The sequence below is a fragment of the Cetorhinus maximus genome, chromosome 2, assembly GCF_964194155.1.
Source record: "Cetorhinus maximus chromosome 2, sCetMax3.hap1.1, whole genome shotgun sequence".
NCBI lineage: Eukaryota > Metazoa > Chordata > Chondrichthyes > Lamniformes > Cetorhinidae > Cetorhinus > Cetorhinus maximus.
Genome location: NC_135880.1, coordinates 144,133,927 through 144,155,443, shown reverse-complemented (window position 1 = coordinate 144,155,443; position 21,517 = coordinate 144,133,927). Strand labels below are relative to the sequence as shown.

General features: G+C 46.3%; 1 protein-coding gene across 1 annotated transcript in view; it reads right to left on the bottom strand.

Moving 5' to 3' along the window:
• LOC144691460 (transmembrane protease serine 9-like) overlaps positions 1-21,517 on the bottom strand; it is a 170,355-nt gene that overhangs the window by 48,409 nt on the left and 100,429 nt on the right. The window contains exons 11-12 of the mRNA XM_078559567.1: positions 11,983-12,158; positions 7,843-7,881 (exon numbers count right to left, since the gene is read on the bottom strand). Coding sequence (XP_078415693.1) covers positions 7,843-7,881; positions 11,983-12,158 — 215 coding nt within the window. The remainder of the gene's footprint in view (positions 1-7,842; positions 7,882-11,982; positions 12,159-21,517) is intronic.

Here is a 21,517-nt window from a genome sequence, read left to right as displayed (position 1 = left end):
CAGCCTTCCAAAGGCTGCGAGTCATGGCCAGTGGAAGGGCTCCTCAGAGCGCTGCTGGTGAGCAGGCCAGGCAGGTGGGTAAGGCAGGGGGGCACTGTGCCCCTCATTTTTCGGATGATTACCTTGCTGCCCTCCTCGAGGACGTGGCAGTACAGTGGGAGGTGCTCGCACCCCAGGACAGAAGGAGGAGGCCCCCCTACATAACCAAACGTGCCTGGGAGGAGGTGGCGGAGGTGGTGAGCTCCCGCGACGTGGTGCGGTGCACGTGGACACAGGGCCGCAAGCGCTTCAATGACCTCTTGCACTTGGGAAGGGTGAGTACCATGTTGGCATTGATCACTTAACCCAGAAGATAGGTTTTCCACCCAGCGGCCCTCCACCACCCCCAAGTCTGAATGTAGTAACTGCACTGAATCATTGGCAGCAGGTGTCCTTCGCTGGGTGGGCCAGCTGATATTGCCCATGCCTAGGTCATCCTGAGAGGATGGTGATGAAATGAGTTCTGCACCCACAGCATGTGGTACACTGAGACCCACATGACTGTTTTGGGGGCAACCTGGAGGAGCTGCACCTAGGCATAATGCTGGAATTCCTGGACATGTCAAAGTCAGGGTGATGACATGCTGGGCGGCACCGATCGATCTGCTGCCCTCTGCACTCCATGTGCTTGTGCCTCCTTGCTATGGAAGGTTAGATCGTGTGGTGCCAAATGTGATGCAGGCAGCATGTGTCCAAGGAGGGGTGGGTGGGGGTACAGGCCTGGCATCTTTGTGTGAATGTTCGGCAGCAGCAGAATGAGGTGGCACTGGAGACCTGATATGTCCCACTCTGGTTGGGGTGGGCCGTCCGTGAAGAGAATCCAGGTACAAGTAGCACTAATCAATGCTCTTCTCTCCTTTTCAGGAGAAGAATGTACATAATGCCGCTGAGCAGGTGAGGACTGGCGGAGGGCCGGCCTAGGTGGCGATGCTTATCCGGTTCGAGCAGGAGGCCCTAGATCTGGAGAGGCACCATGTGCCCAGGTCCACTGGTGTCGGTGAAGCTGGGGTGCCAAAGGCAGGTATGTTTGCCCAGCAGTGAGGTCACCATTGTTCTCCCAACAGCCAATGGCAGTGCTGAATGTTCAGTGATTGAAGTTTGCAACATGGCTTGACCATTGCTTATGGAAGGATGAGTGCATAATGATCCGAGGGACAGGGATGCACATTGACATTGTCTCCATGTTAACTGATCAAATGTCCTTGTTCTTCCTTTCGGCATCAGCAGAGCAGAGCCGGGAGGAGGAGCAGCAGAGGGCCCCTCTCACACCTGAGGGCCCTGAAGCTCCTCCAGCGTCACACCATCCCTGCGAGGCAAGCACCAGCACAGACACTAGCACCTCGGTGGGAATTAAAACATCAGCTAGTGTCCCAGGGCACAGCGGTGAGGACACATCACCATTGCTGGAGACAGAGTGCCCATGGCGCCAGTAGCCGGAGGACAGCAGGGGACCAGGCACATGCTCAGTCGGTGGCTGATGATGTGCCTCTGGAGTCGTCCGTGACACAGCAAACGCAGGAAATGCGGCCGGGTGTGCGGTAGCATTTGGTGGAGATACATGAGGCTATGCTTGGCTTGGTGTCCGTGGTGGAGGAGTCTACACGGACCATTGCCGATTCAATGAGCCTCATGGCCGAGCGCCATGCATCCTTCATGGAGAGAGTGGCGACTCTCGTGGAGAGGCTCCTCCAGGAGACCAATCAGGGCTTCCTGGGGATGCGCTCTGACTAGCAAACCCTCACATCGGCATTGACCTCAACTGGTTAGTGCCAGTGTGGGAGATGGCCTGGGCATCAAGTTTCCCAGCTCGGTGCCCATTCATCCACAATGAGCAGGGAGGCCCGAAGCGACCTCACATCGGCGCAGCAGCTGCCTGACGTCTCTGCGGGCTCCTCTCAGGGCGCTCTGGATGAGAGTAACAACTCCTCCGCACCTCTGCCAGTGACCGTAGCATCCGACGCAACTAAGGTGACTGGGGAAATGTCAGCTGTGGAACAGGCGGGACCAGCACAGGCTCCACGGGCCAGAGGACATCCGCCGAGGTCATCGAGGCCAACAGGACAGCTCAGTGAGCAGGCTGTCTCTGATGCCAGTCCCAGCAAGGGGGCAGCACCAAGACATAGCAACCGAAAGCGTAAGCATAAGGCACCTTAGGCACACCACAGTTTTATCACTGGTGCTTTTGTGTTGGCCTGCAATGAGGTCTTTATGAGTTGGTGTGATGTTGATCACCTTTGTCATTTTGTTCTCTTAAGTTCCTTTTGTTGTACCATTAAATTCAGACATGTCACCATGGCTGAGGGAGCTTCTTTTCTTCTGCAGGTGGATGGTTACCAATAATGTTCCGAGTGATTTGTGGGACATTGAGCTTTATTGACTAGGCCCTTAGTTAATGTTCCTAACCTGGCAGATTTTGCACTCAGGTATCAAGTATGGAGCCTGAAGCCCAGGCTTGTCCTGGAGGTCCATCTGTGGTGGGCTAGCTAAAGGTTCATTGGATTAAAGCCTCCCGGGTGTCCCTGCCTCCCTGGAGTATGCCCGGGCCAGCGTCTATCCCCTCAACATATTCCTGTGCGCGCTCATCCTCCGACTCACGGCTGAACTTATCGTGTGCAGCCACAGCCACTGCGTCTACATCTTCTTCATCCACAGCATCCCCCCTTTCCAGCGCAAGATTGTGGAGAATGCAGCGTGCAACCACTATCAGCGACACACGATCTGGGGGATACTGGAGTGCACCCCCTGAGCTGTCCAGGCACCGGAAGCGCATTTTGAGAAGACTGATGGTTCTCTCCACCACAGCCCTTGTGGAGGCGTGGCTCCTATTGTACCGCTGCTCAGCTTCTGTTCTTGGATGGCGGAGCGGCGTCATGAGCCACCTTCTGAGGGGATAGCCCTTGTCACCCAGCAGCCATCCATCCAGCCGGGCTGGAGCACTGAAGAGCCTCGGCACCTGGGTGTGTCTGAGGATGTAGGCGTCGTGGGAGCTGCCTGGGTACCTTGCACAGACTTATAGAATCAACATCCTGTGATCACACACTATCTGTACGTTCATGGAATGGAAGCCCTTCCTGTTGACAAAGGGCTCACCTGCTGGCGCCTTGATGGCCACATGTGTACAGTCTATTGCACCCTGGACGTGGGGGAAGCCAGCAATCGCTGCAAAGCCCCTGGCTCACTGTGTCTGGCTTGCCTGGTCCCAGCGGTAGTGGATGAAGGTCAATGCACGTCTGAACAGAGCGTCTGTAACCTGCTTGACACAAGTGTGGACAGCTGATTGGGAGACACCGCAAAGATCACCCACCGAGCCCTGGAAGGAGCCAGAGGCATAGACGTTGAGGGCAGCTGTGACCTTCAGAGCCACTGGCATGGGGTGTCCACCCACACAGTTCGCGGAGATCTCAGGCCCAATCATCTGACAGATATCGTTGACTGTCTCCCTTGACAGTCGGAGCCTCCTTCGGCACTGCACCTCAGACATATTGAGGTAGCTGCTTCACCGCCTGTATACCCTGGCATCAGGATAGTGGTGTCTTCTGCGGCCTCTTCCACCTTGGACCACCTCTTGGCCCTGCACCCCTTGTGCCTGCATCTGTCCTCTCAAAGCTGGTTCCCATGGTAGCTGAATGTGAACTTCTGGCCTCCTCCCCCTTCTAGCCTTCTCTTCCTCCTCAAAGGAGGTGCCTCCAGTGGAGAGTTCAATTCCCATTCCTAGGCTAAGGGAAGGCTTCCTGAAACCTGCAGGCCCATAAATGATTCTTCACTGCAGAGTGCTGACCTGAAGGTTGTGAGTCCAGACCAAGCAGCTGGTATGCGTTTTAAAGTATTGCAGCTCACACAGACAAGTATCAGTTACTTTGCAAATTAAATATTTGACAGAGCACACTCGCAACCCCAGTGAGCCCTCTTATCCTGCCCGTGGATGAGGTTTATACAAATGTCTCCTACCCGCCTGCCAGTTGCGCCCATGCAACGACCCGAAGATCGCACATGTGCCAAAAAATTGCCATCAATTGGCACCTCAAGTGCCTTAAGTGGCCTGTAAATTAATGGCGGACAGGTACCGGAGATCATCACATGGCTGCTGGCCGAAATATCGCGATAGCACGTGGTGACATCGGGATGCTCGCCCGACATCACTGCGTGTCACTTTACGCATCGGGGTGCGGGTCCTGCCCCCGCACACCAAAGGGAATATTCTAGCCAGTGTCCCTACATCCTTTTAGCTAGTCATTAACTCATTGCTGTTTGTGGGACCTTGTGCAAATTGGCTGCTGCATTTTCTTGCATAGCAGTGATTAAGCTTCCATAGTAATTAATTAGCTTTGATGTGCATCACAACATTCTGCTATATAAATGCTGGTTCCTTTTAACAGCTAGCCTTGCTGAAATATGATAAGTCATAAAGAAATATCTTACTTGTAGGCTTGTCAGTTGAGCTAACTGTGATAGGAGTATCTGGTGCAGCTGTAGTGCTTGGATTTGATGTGACCAATACGGTTGTAGAAACTAAACAAACAAACAGGACAAAAGACACACACTCACACACACACACACTTGTTAACAGGGCTATGGAAGAATAGCAGCATAATGGATCAATTATAAAATCATACAACATGGTGAGACCATTGAAGCCCATCGTGTCTCTTTGAAGGGACTGTCCATTAGAAACATGCCCCTGTTCTTTCCCCATAGTCGTGCAAATATTTCCTTTGCAAAAATTTACCCAATTCCCTTTTGTAAGTTACTATTGAAACTGTTCCCAATATTCTTTCAGGTGGATGTGTTGACTGTCACTTTAAGATCAGTTCTGCTGAGAAGGAGTCTCGTGATTTGCTCAACCAATGTGTAGCTCGCACGGGGGAAATAAATTCTAGGGGAGGAGTTCCCTAGAAAATGTTTGTATGAGGGGCTGGCTAGATACAAGCAGCCACAGAAGCTCTTGTGTAAATAAAATTTGTTTTGTTTGACTAAGAAGCTTCCCAGAGTGTGTTTCTACAGTGGTCTTGAGTAAGAATGCACATCCTTGACATTGTACCAAGGGATATCATTTTTCAGTATAAAATTAATCCGCCCTCTAATAAATAGCTGGGTATTTTCTCATTTATCCTTTTTGCAAACTTCACAATACACATGACATGAAACCTGCTGTTCAGTATCAGCAAATTAATATGTTCATATAAAATCTCTGAGTCTACTAGTTCAGAATAGACACCAATATTTCAGAGGCAACTAATTTCAGGCCGGTGTGGTACTCCCCAGCAGACGTCCCAAAGTACATCCAAGTCTTCTCAAATGAAATAAGCAAGCTAGTGGTTTATGTGTTGAATTGAAAGTATCAGCTCATTAAGAAAAAACTCTAATAAGTCATGAGAAAATGCTTGAGAAGAATGTTAGGAAATTCCTAATAGAGTAGCTAAACTTACAGGAAGTCATACATCTGGCCAGGAAGAAGCATAGGACCTATGTTAATATATTCCAACAAATGCTAATTATGTTTTGGGCGAGTGTGCTGGAGATACTTATATCCTGCTGAAAAATCATGTTGAGGTTCTTTGGTGAGGGGGTCAAAGCAAGTTTTAAAAGGTTTTTGCCTCACCACTGCCATATTCACTTTGATAAATAGAATGTCAGGGTGGAGGGAAGTGTGTGGTGAGGTAAAGATCACCACTCAATCTTAAGCCTTTCATTTACTATGTTCTTCTTTCCTTGGAGCTGCTCTATTTTCCTAGTGACTTCTTGCCTTTTTCATTTCTCACCTCAACCCAAACCACTTACATTACTGGGATTGCTGTTGCACTGCTCCTGTGAAAGGTACTGGCTCCTTGGAGCATGAACCTACTGGATGACAGCATTCATCCTCCCAACACTGCCAATCCATCAGTGCTGTTGCCATTGCTCATCAGCCAGCCTACCAACAGTCCACCAACTATACAGTGACAGTCTACCAACCATACAATGACAGTTTGCCAAACCTCACAGTGACATTCTACCAATGTCAGTGACAGTCACCCAACCACACAGTGATAGCCTACCAGCCTCAGTGACAGTCTATAAACCACATGGTGACAGTCTAGCAACAACACAAGGCATGGTACTAGCTGTTGCAGTTGTGAGGGTGTTTTTTGATTCGGTCTTAAAAAGCACTTCATTTTAAAAAGATATAATGCCACAATGGCAGCTGGCAGACTTCATTACATATTTATGTGTTGTAGTTAGCATTTTCCCCTTTATCAGCAGAACATTAATTACATCCTTAATTAAGGCTGAAATGGAATCTCTTCCAATGCTGTTTAAGGCACATTTGTAGAAGAGTGACCAAACAGAATTATCATTAGCTGAGAGAAAAAGGCGTGTGCCAACACAACGTGAAAGAAGAATTGTTCAGACAAAGTCTACCAAGTGAAACAGAAATGCTTCTCAATTCTGTTTCAGGTTTCCTAATTTATAAAACGATAATACATGGGATCATTACCCCCACTGCACATCTGTCCTTTCCTCATCAGAGCCTCAAAATGTCACCATTTGGAGTTTAAAAAAAATCTGTATCAATCATTACTGTTATGATAAATACACAATTGCTCTAAAAAAAAAATCAAACTTGAGCCGATGATTTCCTTAATGCAGAACTATTAACAAATTACAGCAATTAGGCTATGCTAACCACAACATCAGGGCTTGGTGCATAAATATGAAATGTTAAAGTCTGCCAGCTGCCATTGTGGCATTATATCTTTTTAAAATGAAGTGCTTTTTCAAACCGAATCAATAAACGCCCTCACAGATTGAACCAAGATGGGACAACAATACCTTCTTCATAAGAAGGTCAAACAATAGAATCGTTACCGAGCAACGGGGAATTTGTTTGGAAAATATGTTCACTGATACTAATTGGACACTGTGGTAATTTCCTAACCAGTCCTCAGCTATACCCAAGTAAAATGTCCATAATTTGCATAATAAGTTTCAAATACTTGGCTGCTGAGAGAGCACAACACACTAGAAATCTGAAATTTTAATAAACACAACGGCACTGATGTGGAAGCGCTTTGCCATCCAGCCAGCAATCTTTCTAACACCTTTCCAGAGAGACAGAGATGTAGATTGTCATCAATCACAAAATTCTGACGTTTTTGATACTGATCCAGATTTCAAGGGCAGTGTTATTAAAGGCTGCCAAAATAATTTCATGTCTTCATAACTCCCCAAACATTCCCGAACCTCCCTCTATTTCATTCGCCACTTTTCCTCTCTCGTACCCAAGGCTTGCCCACTTCTAGTTAGTTTTGAAGGATTTTAACAAAATCTTGCAGTTACATTTTGAAGAGCGGCAATCAGGCGAAGGCGCAAAGTAACAAATGAAGAGGGGAGGTATTTTCCTGTCAATGGTGTTTACAGGTATGAATGCGCCCCCATGTAGATACCAGCTCTAGATAAATCTGCGTGGACAATCAGCCCAAATTGGCGAATGATGGATCCCTGTTGCTAAAACGGCCCGCCGGGACCATTAGTGTGCACTCCTCTGGAGCCCGTTGAGGTTCACTGCAACTTCTGCTGGTTTTCGGCGCATGTGAGGCCTCGCAAATTGCGGCGCCCGTTATCGCCCTCAATAGGGACAAATGCCTCAGCGTTCCCCGCTGTTGGGGCCTCAAAATCCAGGTCAGCAGCTCAGAACTGAACTCCCACGGTAAGGGAACAACACGAAACTTCAAGAAGCATTTCAAGAATAGAGGCTTATAATTGTACGTTGTCATTTGGAAACAAGAAGATAGAAATTAATCAGCATTAAGATACATGGCTTACCACTGTTGATAAAAACTTTTGCTTCCGCCTGGCTGATTTCTGAAATGAGTAAAGGGATAAAAGATGATCACAACGGACTAGGATCGAGGATTTTGAGAATTTCTTGGCTGAGCTGCTCAATAGTGGCACTACCCTAGTACACACTGAATAGAGCTAATCTTCTTTACTGTGTTTACCATATTGGTCACCACACCCTAGAAAACATATATTACTTTTGAGACGCTGCAGCATAAGACAATCAATATGTCATTGGGTCTCAAGAAACGAAGTTCTGGGAAAAAAAAATTAAACACATGGAGATTAATTTTTTAGAAAGGAATTTTAAGCTGGGCAATTCATTCTTTGTCACAACAAAAACAAAAATACCCGGAAAAACTCAGCAGGTTTTTCCAGGTATTTTTGTTTTTGTTCTAGATTTCCAGCATCCACAGTGTTTTGCTTTCATCATTCATTGTCACTCTCGCCTTAGTCGATTGTATGCATGATTTTGCTTCCCTGGCTTTCTTCATGCCTCTCTCTGTCCGCGTCTCAATGTTATCTCTCCATCCAATTTTTCCTCTTCCTCTTCTACTTTTACCCTCAATTAAGAATGTTTAAATTGTCATTTTCCCTTCTAACTTCCCTTCTTCTGGGTGTTTTTTTTTAAGAGCGATTGTTCACAGTTGTTCTAGCAAACGAGGCTGCCTGACTGAAAATGCCTTCAAATAACTTGAATTGCCAGCACAGATTTCCCTCCAAACTTCCGAGCAGCGGCAATGCTGAGCGGAAGGCCGCTGCCCTCAGATTCCAATCAGGGCTGTCAGAGGAATGCGCGGCGAAACATCTGCCAGGCAATTCCATCGGAGTAGAGTCGGGAGAAGACAGGACACGGCCCCTTTTTACAGCACTAGCTGCCCTATGGTAAATTTAAAGGTCCAGTCTTTGAATGTCAGTGAATGGATGAGTGGATAGGTGGGTGGGTTGGGTGTAGTGGGTGAGCGGGCGAGTTGGTTGAGGTGGCTGAGGGGATAGGTGGTTGAGTGGGTAGACGAATAGGTGGGTGAACGGGTAGGTGGGTGAGTGGGGGGATCAGGTCCGGTGGGTAGCTGGGATTGGTTGGGGGATAGTCGGGTCAGGTCAGAGAGCAGTCGGGTATCAGGGGGTAGTTGGGTCCGGTGGGGTGGGTAGTCAGTTTTGGGGGTTAATCCAGGTTGGGTCAGAGGGTAGTGGGGTTTTTGGAGTTAGTCGGGGGGGGGGGGGGGGGGTTGGGGGTGTGGTCAGGTGGTCTGGGGGGTGGGGATAGGGGGTGCGTGGTGCCAGGTGGTCAGGAGCTGTAGTTAGGTGGTCAGGGGAGTAATCAGGTTGTTGGGGGGTGGTAGCAGAGGTTGGGGGTTGTCAGTTGGTTGGAGGGGGAGTCATGCGGTCAGGGGGTGTAGCCGGGTGGTTAGGGAGGAAGTCGGGTGGTTGGAGGGGGGGTGGGAGTGTGATTGGGGGCTGGGTCAGTTGTGCAGTTACCCAGATGCTAGACTAGGTTTTAACCTGTGTAATTTTTCCTAGGTAACTATACAATTAACTGAGTTGGAACTGTCCAAAGTCTCCAAGTCTAACTCAGAGTTGGGACATTTGCAGAGGGTCATGGGAAGAAGGGGAATAGCCCTTCAGCAGTTTAAACTTCCTGGGCAGTTCCCACATAGGTCCACATGTCAGGACTTTCACAGGGTCTCGATGCGCATCCTGGGTTGTATGTCCAGCCTGTGCCGATCCTGAGACCGGAAAGTTTGGCCAGCTATATTTAATAACAAAGTCCCATTTCCACTTTTCATAACTAAATTAATCAAACACACACCAATAAAAGCATACCTGAAGGGAGATTATTCCATTTACTTTTCCATCAAGTGAGACAAGAACAAGAACACAAGAATTAGGAGCAGGAGTAGGCCATTCTGCCCCTCAAGCCTGCTCTGCCATTCGATAAGATCATGGTTGATCTGTTTGTGGCTTCAACTCCATTTTCCAGCTTGCACCCCCATTTTTTAAAAATTCATCTACGGGATGTGGGCTTCGCTGGCTGGGCCAGCATTTATTGCCCATCCCTAATTGCCCTTGAGAAGGTGGTGGTGAGCTGCTTCTTGAACCGCTGCAGTCCATGTGGTGTAGGTGTTGTTAGGGAGGGAATTGTAGGATTTTGACCCAGCAACAGTGAAGGAACAGTGATATATTTCCAAGTCAGGATGGTGAGTGACTTGGAGGGGAACTTCCAGGTGGTGGTGTTCCCATCTATCTGCTGCCCTTGTCCTTCTAGATGGTAGTGATCATGGGTTTTGGAGGTGCTATCGAAGGAGCCATGGTGAATTCCTGCAGCACATCTTGTAGATGGCACACACTACTGCTACTGTGCGTCGATGGTGGAGGGAGTGACTGTTTGTGGATGTGGCACCAATCAAGTGGGCTGCTTTGTCCTGGATGGTGTCAAGCTTCATGAGTGTTGTGGGGGCTGCACTCATCCAGGCAAGTGGGGAGTATTCCAACACACTCCTGACTTGTGCCTTGTAGATGGTGGACAGGTTTTGGGGAGGTAGGAGGTGGGTTACCTGTCGCAAAATTCCTAGCCTCTGACCTGCTCTTGTAGTCACAGTATTTATATGGCTAGCCCAGCTCAGTTTCTGGTCAATGGTAACCCTAAGGATGTTGATAGTGGGAGATTCAGTGATGGTAATGCCATTGAACATGAAGGGGCGATGGTTGGATTCTCTCTTGTTGGAGATGGCCATTGCCTGACACTTGTGTGGCTCAAATGTTACTTCCCATAATACTTGATTCCCTTGTCTATCAAAAGTCTAACTCAGCCTTGAACATATTCAATGACCCAACCTCCACTCTCTGGGGAAGAGCATTCCGACTAATGAGCCTCAGATAGAAAACATTTCTGCTCATCTAATTGAATTGGAGTGTTCACTCCTCTAGATTATCTGCCGAACAGGAATGGAATCAGTGTCAGCACCTGTTAGTAAGTTAGATGGTTTATGATGAGTCTGTACCACTATTTGGTATACTCTGAAGTTACTTGGTCACAGGGACAGCAAAAAGTAGTCTCGCTTCATTTAATTCATCTTTTTTCAATATTGTGTTCAAGCTCATTGTTGTATTAATCACAAAGGTTGATTCTTTGTAATGACACCTTAATACAAGGGAAGTAGGGTGGGAATATTAATTGTCAGGTACATCAAAACTTTAATTGCTTTTTGTTATAAATCAGACAATAATGCCTTTAACAAATATTTGTATATGCAGATCGCTGGCAGGATGGCCCAGCCTCTGGTGCAAAACAACAAGATTCCTTTGATAGCAGTGAGTCATCCCTGGAGGGAAATTTTCTAGGAACTCTTAAAGTATACAAAATTGTACTTTTATGGGGAAGAAGTGAATAAAACGTACTTTAACTTAATGGCCATTCTCTTTAAAAGATTGGTTTTGTAGCCATGACAAGTGCAGTTTTTCATTTTAAATGACAATTTCAGGGCCCAAGATGGACCCATTTTTTACCGAGTTCTACGCTATTGCAGAGCTCTAGTGTAGGAAATTCCTCCCTGACCCCAAAAAGGCTTCTGGGCAAATTTTTGAAGCTCTTAGCCTCATTTTACATCTTGTGTTGTCTAGTCCTGATTCTGTTAAATGCAATTACTGACACATCATTGGAAGCGGTGGGTGATACAATGCGAACTAGATCTACAGTAGAAGCCATTCCTGAGCTGACAGAGCTTGAGTAACCAGCCTCAGGATAGATTGTGGAGCTAATCTGGTCAACTCGGAAGTTTCCATTCCATTGAGGGAATAAAAAAGCTATCAAGGAAAATTATTAGGCACTAATATTATCCTTTAAAAATGGATTACTTTATACAAAAACTCCAAATACACTGCCCCACCTCTTTAATGTTTTGAATTTCTTCATAATACTAATTTTACGGATGTTAGAGTGTTACAGAGAATCAAACTAAATTAACCTGATATTGGGTTTGCCTGCAGCCTTCATTTGTGAACACCGATGTGGAAAAACTCAATTACTACTTCCTGTCAACCACATATCCATTATATTATTTCAATGTAATACAGATTATCCACTATAGATCCTAGAATAAGTATGTTAGATTGCAGAAAACGTACCAGTGAACTGAATTGACTTTAAGTCTATAATGAAGTGGTCCAAGGAACCAGATTGACTAGACATATTGACTTGTGTCAGACTTTGCTGAAATGTCTTTTCAACGGTTCCTGCTGGTAAAGAGGCGCTTCCATCTCCCTTGAACTGTTGGATAAGTGTCACTATAACACTGCCTGCCCTGTCAGAAAAAGAGGCAAGGAAGCATTAAATTCAATGTTTTGTACAACTTAAGTAAAAAGTAATTTACAGTCCAATGGATATATTAGTGAAGTTCTCCTATTGACCCTTCAAGGATTCATCCGCCATTCTTAATTGGATGGCAGGCCCACCCTCTGGGCCTTAATTGGCCAATTCAAGGAAAATCACAGATGAGTGACTGTTTCCCACACTGTGTGGACTTCTGATCCCCATTTGAGCCTGATGGTGGGGTCCTGAAGCCTTCAGGAATATCCTGCCCATTAACTCTATTTCACTGTCCACAAATGTTGCCTGATCTGCTGAGGTTTTCCGGTATTTTCTGTATTTTCTGTTTCTAGCTCACCAAGAATCTCTGCTTTCTGTCCCTTAGCCAATTTGTTATCCATACTATCATTGCCTCTTTAATCCCTTCAATTTTGCTTACAAGTCTATTATGAAGTACTTCAAATGGTTTTTGAAATTTCATGTATATAACATTAATCACACTCCCTTCATCACCCAAATCCATTACTTTATCAAAGAACCCAATCATGTTAGTCAAAAAAAATTTGCCTTCAACAAATCTGTGCTGTTTTTCATTTACTAACCGACATGTTTCCCAGTGCCAATTTATTTTGTTGCTGATTATTGTATCTATAAGTTCCCCCACCACTGACTTTAGACCAGTGATGGGCAACCTAGGCTAGTGAGTGGGCCGCATGAGTGGCCCTCCTTCACCTCAATGGGCCGCAAGACTGAAATCGGGCACGTGCACAAACCATGACCCCTTGAATAAGAATTTGATTAAACTGATTAAACCGTAGCAGCGCTTTGATTGGACACAGAGGGAGTGCATGGCTCTCACAGTCAATATTGTGAGCAATCAGCACGTGTCCTTGCTTTGCATGTATAACACTTTAGTAATACTGGTAGGAAAAAAAAACTACACGGACAGAAACCAGCGGAATCTGGCAACCCTGCGCATGGCAATGGTCAACAAAATGTCTTGCAGCTGAATTCAGAACCCTGATGGGTCGCTTGCGGCCCGCAGGTTGTAGGCTGCCTGCCACTGCTTTACACCATCTGGCCTGTAGTTGCCAGGTTGATTCCTTTCCCTTTTTAAAGTTACTAGTTGCATCTTTATAAACGACTTTTAGAATCATTTCATGTTGCCCACTAAACTATTCTCAAATACTTTGTTTACTCTTATTTCCTCTTACAGTTCTCCACTGTGCCTTCTGCATTCCTCTTGGTTTTCTACTGCATTATGAAGCTAACGTAAGCCCCCTTTTCCTATTTGATTCAAATCTCTTTATATTTTATCACCCAGGGAGCTCTAGCTTTGGATGCCCTACCTTTTCCCAAAGTGGAAATAATTAGTCTATACCCAAACCATTTGCTCTTTGAAGGCATCCTATTGCTCAATTAACTGCCAACATTTGATTCCAATCCCCCTTCAAATCATTGAAATTAGCCCTCCTCCAGTTGAGTATTTTTACATTTGCTTGTTCCTTGTCCTGTTCCATAGCTATTCTAAACTTGACGATATTGTGATCACTGTTTCACAAGTGCTTCCCCCCCAGCCGCATTGAAACATGCTCCACTTGCCTCTTCATTGCCTAGAACCAGACCTAGCACTGCTCCCTTCCTTATTGGGCTGGAAACATACTGATCAAAAAAGTTCTTTTGCACACATTTCAGAAATTCCTCCAGCTCTTTGTCCTTAACACTGTTATTTTGCCAATCTATATGAGAATAATTGAAGTCTCCCATCATCACTGCTCCATAATTCTTGCATCTTTCTGAAATATGCATGTAAATTGTCTCCTCTTTCTGTGAATCCTACTCTTCAGCTCTGAAGAAGCCATACAGATTCGAAATGTTAACTCTGTTTCTCTCTCCACAGATGCTGCCAGACTTGCTGAGTTTTTCCAGCATTTTCTGTTTCTATTTTAGATTTCCAGCATCCACAATATTTGGTTTTCATCTTGTTGTTGATGATGATTGAATAAGTGTTTTTACCATGAGTAACAAGATGCTTTGCAAAGATTCTGTAGCTTCTGCTCATCTGCATTAATTAAAGCTAAACAAACATACAAAAAAGAAAAGGAAACTTGCAATTTATGTGTTTCATAATCTAAGGACATCCAAAAGCATATTACAGCCAATGAAGGACTTTTGAAGTGTAATCACTGTGGTAATGTGGGACAAATTGGCGGATAATTTGTGTGTTGCAAAATGCCATAAACAGCAATGTGATAATGACCAGATAATTTGTTTAACTATAATGGTCGTTGAGGGATAAATTTGGTCAGGACATCGGGGAGAACTCCCTGAGTCTTCAAAATAGTTCCATAGGATTTTTTACATCCATCTAAGGGGGTACACAGGGCCTTGGTTTAATCTCATCTGAAAGACAGAACATTTGCTGGTGCAGCACACCCATGGTACAACAATGCATATTCAGCCTAGATTCTGTGCTCAATTGTCTGGAGTGGAACTTGAATCCACACCTTCTGATAGAAGCGAATGGGTTTCTTCTGGGCCACATCAGACACACAAAAACAGAAAAAGATTTCAGCTTTCCAGAGAGCATATTGCAGTTTATTGCAAAACACTGTTAGTAAAGAGATGCCTGTTATTGTTTGGATGTACCTTCTAGATTTTATTCCTGTCATGGAGAAAAACATGGAAAACACCAGTCCAAGTTGTCTAACCTTATAAATTGCATCATTGGTATTTAAGAGCTTAAGAAACTATGAGAAATGACCATTTGGTTTCTGAAACCCCCTCTTTCTATAGATCATGTCACCTGTCATGGACTTGATCCCACTCACTTAATCTGATGAAACCCTTTAATTTTTAAGGGAAAAGTTCCACTTAAATACTCCTGGGCAGAATCATCCCAGATTTGCACTAAATGCGGTAGGGAAAAATCTGCCGGCCGCAATGGCAGCTTCTCATGCAGTATCATCCCAATCCCGCCACATTAATTATGTATTCCCAGGAAACACACTGTTTGGATGGTGGGCAGACTCCGATTCGCTGCCAGGCTGTCACCCGCCACTTCATCACGCTGAGCGCCACATTTAAAGTACAGCTGCACGTACACATCTCAGTGCTTCCAGTCCAGGACTGCTGCAGAGAAGACATGGCCCCAAAAGGAAAGAAGACTGACACATCCTTCAAGCACCTTTTAGACACTGTGGAGGCTCTCTGTGATATCCTCCACCCCCGCTCTGGCCGCAGGAGGGGCAGCAACATTACCACTACGGCTTGGTAGGCGATGGCAGTGGTGATCAGTACCAATGCTGCATAGAAGAAGTTGGCCATCCAATGTAGGTAGAGGATGAATGATCTCATCCATGCCGCCGGGGTAAGGCAATCATCTCACCAATCTAAACTTACACACTCAAGACCATCATACATTCACTGGCATCTCACTCACTGTCAGCTCAAGGGATATCACCATCCATTCTCACACACAGACCCTCACATGTCCATCTGGCCTCATCTCTTCTGGAAACTGCCTCCTCAGCCCTCACCACCTTGAGGCCATTTGCACAGATCAACATGTGCACCCGCGCACACCCTGACATACACCTCTTCCCCCATACAGTCCTCGTCCTGTAGCCTCTTCCCTTGCCTGAGGCCACTTCACCCCTTCCCCAAGCAAGCCCTAGAGCTGCAGCCATTGAAAAGCCACCCCCGCCTTACGGCTGGTCTGGTAGGTAGAGACCTGCCCGTGAGTGATGTGGTGCTGCCTGCAAAGCCTGATGACTGAGTGCTGCCCGAAGCAAGGTAGGCAAACAAACTTTGAAATCCTGAGTGAAGTTCAGCCAGCCAAGTGCACACCTTATGTAAACTGTTGTGAAATACATCGGCATGCAATCAGGCTGACGTGCTTGGACGATTCAGCTGTGGGGGGATGACTCAGGAGAGCTGGTCTTATAATGGTATGTAAATGTATTACAATGAGCTCCCCGACGTCTGACAGTGGGAAATGTGGCCTCCCATTGATGGGCAGAGCAGACGATTGCAAACTGGTTTCGCGACATCGTGAAACCGATTTGTGGTCTTTTTGCCATGTTGTCCGCTGATGCTGGCGAACATGCCCGCGCCAGTGGGCACGGGAAATTCCGCCTCCTGTTGCTCAAAGGGAATCAACAACAATAATTTATATTTATATAGTGCCTTTAATGTAATAAAATGTCCCTTCACAGGAGTATTAGAAAACAAATATGTCACCAAATCACGTAAAAAGATAATAGGTCAGATAGCCAAAGTTTGTTCAAAGAAATTTTAAGGAGTTCCTTAAAGGAGGAAAGCAAGATACAAAGGCTGAGAGTTGTAGAGAGGGAATTCGAGAGCTTAGGGCCTTGGCAACTGAAGGCATGGGCACCAATGGTGGAGCAATTAAAATCGGGATGCTCAAGGGGCCAGAATTAGAGTTGCACAGGTATCTCGGAGGGTTGTGGGGCTATAGGAGATTACAGAGATATGGAGGTGTGAGGCCATGGAGGGACTTGAAAGCAAGGATAAGAATTTTACAATCAAGACACTGCTTGACCAGTGAGAACAGGGGTAATAGGTGAACAGGACTTGCTGAAGTCAAGACACTGGCAGCAGAACTTTGGATAGTTTACAGAGGGTTTAATGTGGCAAAACAGCCAGGAGCACATTGGAACAGTCAAGTCTAGAGGTAACAAAGGGTTTCACCGGTAGTTGAGCTGTGGCAGAGGTGAAATTGGGCGATGTTATGAAATTGGAAATAGGGTGCCTTAGTGATGGCACGAATGTGAGGTCAGAAGCTCATCTTGGGTCAAATGTGACACCTAGGGTGTGAAAAAACTGGCTTAGTCTCATACTGTTGCCAGGGAGAGTGATGGAGTTGCTAGCTAGGGAATGGAGTTTGGGGCAGGGACCAAAAACAATGGCTTGTGTCTTCCCAATATTTAATTGGAGGAAATTTCTGCTTATCTAGTACTGTGCTTCCTGATGTGGGAGAACAGGACGCTGCCAGCAGTTCTGTACATTTAACAACTCCACTAAGAGAAGAACACAGCCAAATAAATATGGCACACAGATCATTTCAAACATAGACCATAAATAAACAAATGCCATTAGAGATTCTCCTCTATCCATTAGAGCTTTCCTGGGAGAAGTAAAGAACCATCATCAACAAGACTTCTGGCCTGTCACTGTACAAGTTAAAGGTTTTAAAAACCGCTTTACTCTTGATACTGGCGCTGGTATTTCCATGCAGGCTGATCATTTTGCATGGATCAACACAGTTCCTGTCCAGCCATCAAACATTAAAATCTCAATGTCCAGGGAAAACGAATCCACAAGTGAAAGGTCAGATCACAGCCACTCTTTGCCACAGGGGTTGACAGATCACAGAGGCCCTCCTATATTCTGCACAAGGTCTCTTTTTACTCAGCAGGAATGCACACAGGCAACTGGGCATCCTACAAAAGTGGATGAAGTCCTTCAACCAGACAACAGGACTGAATTCCACCAAGAATTCCCACAGCTTTACCAGGGGCTCGGTAAGCTCAAACATAAATACAGTGTTACATTGCTTCCCGATGCCATGCCAGTTTGCGTATTTAGCCTCAGGAGGGTACCACATCTACTGTTGCCAAAAGTCAAAGAGGAACTTGACTGAATGCTGCACAGAGGTGTCATATTACCTGTGATTGAACCAGCCCGGTGGTGTTCTGGGCTTGTACAGCCCCCAGACTGAATCATCAGCTCAGGCTTTGCGTTCATCTCATGCAATTAAACAAAGCAGTCCAAGAGGGAAATCCACTTGATGGCATCAGTGAATGTCAGCCTGGCAAAGCTTGCCAATAGCATCGTCTTCACCAAACTTGACGCTAATAGTGGGTTTTGGCAAATACTCCTCGACCAGGAGTCCAAGCTGCTTACAGCATTTATCACGTTTTCCCTTCGGGATCTCATCAGCTCCAGAGATATTCCAGGGAATCATGTCCGGTATCTTAGAAGGTAAACAAGGAGCCATTTGTCACATGGATGACATTCTTATCCATGGGCCCACAAGATAACAGCATGATCAGGCTTTGGGGGATTCTCAAGGCCCTACAAGAGACCAGTCTCACCTTAAATGAGAAATGTGAATTCACCAAAACCACTATCAAATTTCTAGGGCACATCATTCAAAGGCAGGGTATCATGGTAGACCCTCAAAGAACGAAAGCCATCAGCAACTTCCCACAACCGAGTGTGTCACTGATGTCCAGAGGTTCCTTGGAATAGTCAATCACGTTGGCAAATTTATTCCAAACCTAGTCACCATCACCGAACCTTTAAGAAATCCTCTACGAAAGGGCCAACAGTGGTTCTGGGGCATTGAATAAACCAATGCATTTCAATGTATCAAGGAAAGGCTGGTCTCTTCAGGTGTGCTAGCACATTACGATCAAATATTTCCCACAGTGGTGGCTGCCAATGCATCCACACAGGCCTTGGATTTGTTCTCATTCAAGTCCAGAAGAATGACACCAGAAAGCCTGTATACTTTGCCTCCAAAGCACTGATAGAAATGGAGCAACGCTATGCAACCATAGAGAAGGAAGCACTGGCTGTCACTTGGGCCATTAGAGGTTCTCTGATGGGTTTACCTTTCCACATTGAGACCGACCACAAACCACTAACTACCCTCTTAAATTCCACAAGAGGTCGTCAAAATGCCCCTACGCATTCAAAGGTTCAGGCTTCAGTTGACAGTATATAACTGTACATTCCAGGGGAAAGTCACAGACCATGGCTGATCCCCTATCCAGAGCTACGGTGGACGAAGCTGTTACCCAGGACTTCATACTTATCTCCGAGGTGGAAGCATTCTCATTGGCCATAATGAACTTCTTGCCAATCTCGGCTACAAAGCTGCAAGATGTCCAAAGAGCACAGAAAGAGAACTTGGAATGTGCCCAAGTCGAAAAACTCTGCAAGAAGGTTGGTCTAAATATAGCCCTGCTGACCAATTTTCTGTAAATATCATGAACAACATAGGCACCTAATCATAGTGGACAATCTCTTGGTCTTCGATCACTGCCTGGTCATTTCTAAGTTGATGCGGGAAGAGATCCTCAATAGGCTCTATGGAGGCCACCTGGGTATTACAAAGTGCAGAGCACATGCACAGCGATCTGTGTGGTAGCCAAGCATTACGCAGGCTAGCCAAGATTTCATTCTCTCCTGCCACATCTGCAAAATTAAAAGAAATTCACCCACAGAGCCCCTCGTACTATCCCACTCCCCAGACAGACCTTGACAGAAATTGGTGCTCGACCTCTTCTATTTTCGGGGCAAATCATGCCTCGTTGCTATAGATTGCTACTCCAGATGGTTGTAAGCTGTCAGATTCCACACCACTACAGCTGAGTCTGTGATCAGGGTGCTGCAGACCATGTTCTACACATATGGGTTTCCAGACAAAATCACCTCAGATAATGGCCTACAATTTATCAATGATCGCTTTAGAAAATTTACCTATGACAATGGGGTCAGCCATGTCACCAGCTCTCCTCTCCGCCCACAAGCCAACAGAGAGGCTGAAAGAGCAGTGAGAACCACCAAGAGCCCAATGACCAAGAATTCTGACTGGAATTCAGCCTTGCTGTGCCACAGAGCTACATCTTTAACTAGCGGTTTCTCACCAGTGGAAGTGCTCATGGGCTGACATCTGAAGACACAAGTCCCTCTGCTGCCAAAGAGCCTCCAAACTAACATTAAGTCTGCTGACCACAAGAGGGTGAGGAACAGGGAGACTGGTCTCCATCAGAAGCAGCAGCATTGATACAACTCCAGGCATAGGGCCAAAACTCTAGACAGAGGTTTTGGATCGGGATTGTAAATCAGAAGGAGTGATCCTTCAAAGGACAGAGCATCCAATGTCATACCTGGTCCAAACACCATCTGGTACTTTCAGATGCAACTGAAGAGCTCTGATTTCATTGGCGCTCACGAAAACAGAGGCCTTCGATTACCACACGATGTAGAATGCAGACCCCAAGGATACTTTGAGCAGCATGCAGATGCTGATCCATCTCAGGATCCAGTTCAAGACCATTTGCCCCGCTTAGCAGTCAAACAGCGCAGTGAGGACGAGTGGTGAAGGCACCACAAAGACTCAGCCTTTGATTGGTGGACTTTGGGGGGAGGAGGTGGTAGAGCAAATGCAATGTAAGCAGCTGAATAAGTAGTTAACATGGTTATTAAAGGAGTTGATCATATACTTGGGGAGAAGTGTAGTGTAATGGGTTAATAGAATAGTCATGGGAATGAGCGATGTAGACTGCAATGTAACACTGACATCAGCAGTCATGTTCTAGAGACTCTGCCCAGCAGATCGAGCAGTCAGCACTCAGGAGAAATGTGCCTACTTAGTAGCTCATCATGTATATAGTGTACATAGTGTAAATAAACCAGTTTGAAGTAATTACCAGCGCCAGACTACAGCGTCTCTCGATAAGGCAGGCACACTGCCAGTATATGGAACAGAAGAGAGTAAAATCCAGTGGGATGTAAACCCAGTGGTTGGAATTTTACTGGCAGAGTGGGGCCCCCGATGACTGGCCTGAAAGCCAGGGACAATGTTGCTTTGGACAGTTATGGGACTCCCAGATGCACTTTTTGGCTGTTTGGCAATGAATTAGTTGCTGTCAGGAATCTCGTCCCTTTAAAGAATGGGCACCCAACCCCAAGAGCTGCCAGCCAATCTGAAGGCTGACAGCTCCGCAAACCCAGCCTTGCCACCTGGAGCAGTGACCACTGCTGGGACTGCGCCTGAACAGTGAGGATGCCATGAAAAGGCGCCACCCTCCCAAGCAGGCAAATGGAGTCTTGGGTATCTAGCCAGTTAGGCACTGCTGCAAGAAATGGGGGCATTGGTGAGGGCAGGAAGCGCCATTGCTGCAGAGGCAGCCATTGCCAGTGGGTGGGCACTCCATGGGCTGCAGAGTGCTGGATTAGGTGTGCCCCCAGACTGAGCCTGCAGGGAGGCCACCAGTATTCACCATGCTGCTGGTAAATTGCCTGTGGTGGCAAAAAGAGGCTCTTAATTGGCCATTTAAGTGGCTCAATTGGACTTTGGGCAGGAGCTTTCCTGCCTCTTTTAAAATGGCATGGCATCAGGAAGGCAACAGGCACTCCACACATTCCCCACTTTCCCTCGCCATTTTACTGGCCCCTCTGCCTCTCAGCCCCTCTCCAGAGGTCTGGTAAAATCCAACCTGGCGTTTGATCTGATCTTGTCTGTTTTCTGCCGAGTGAGCTAAGTTAAAATTTCTTGCAGGTTTCCTCATTATGTGATCGGTAACTCTTTTAATTTTA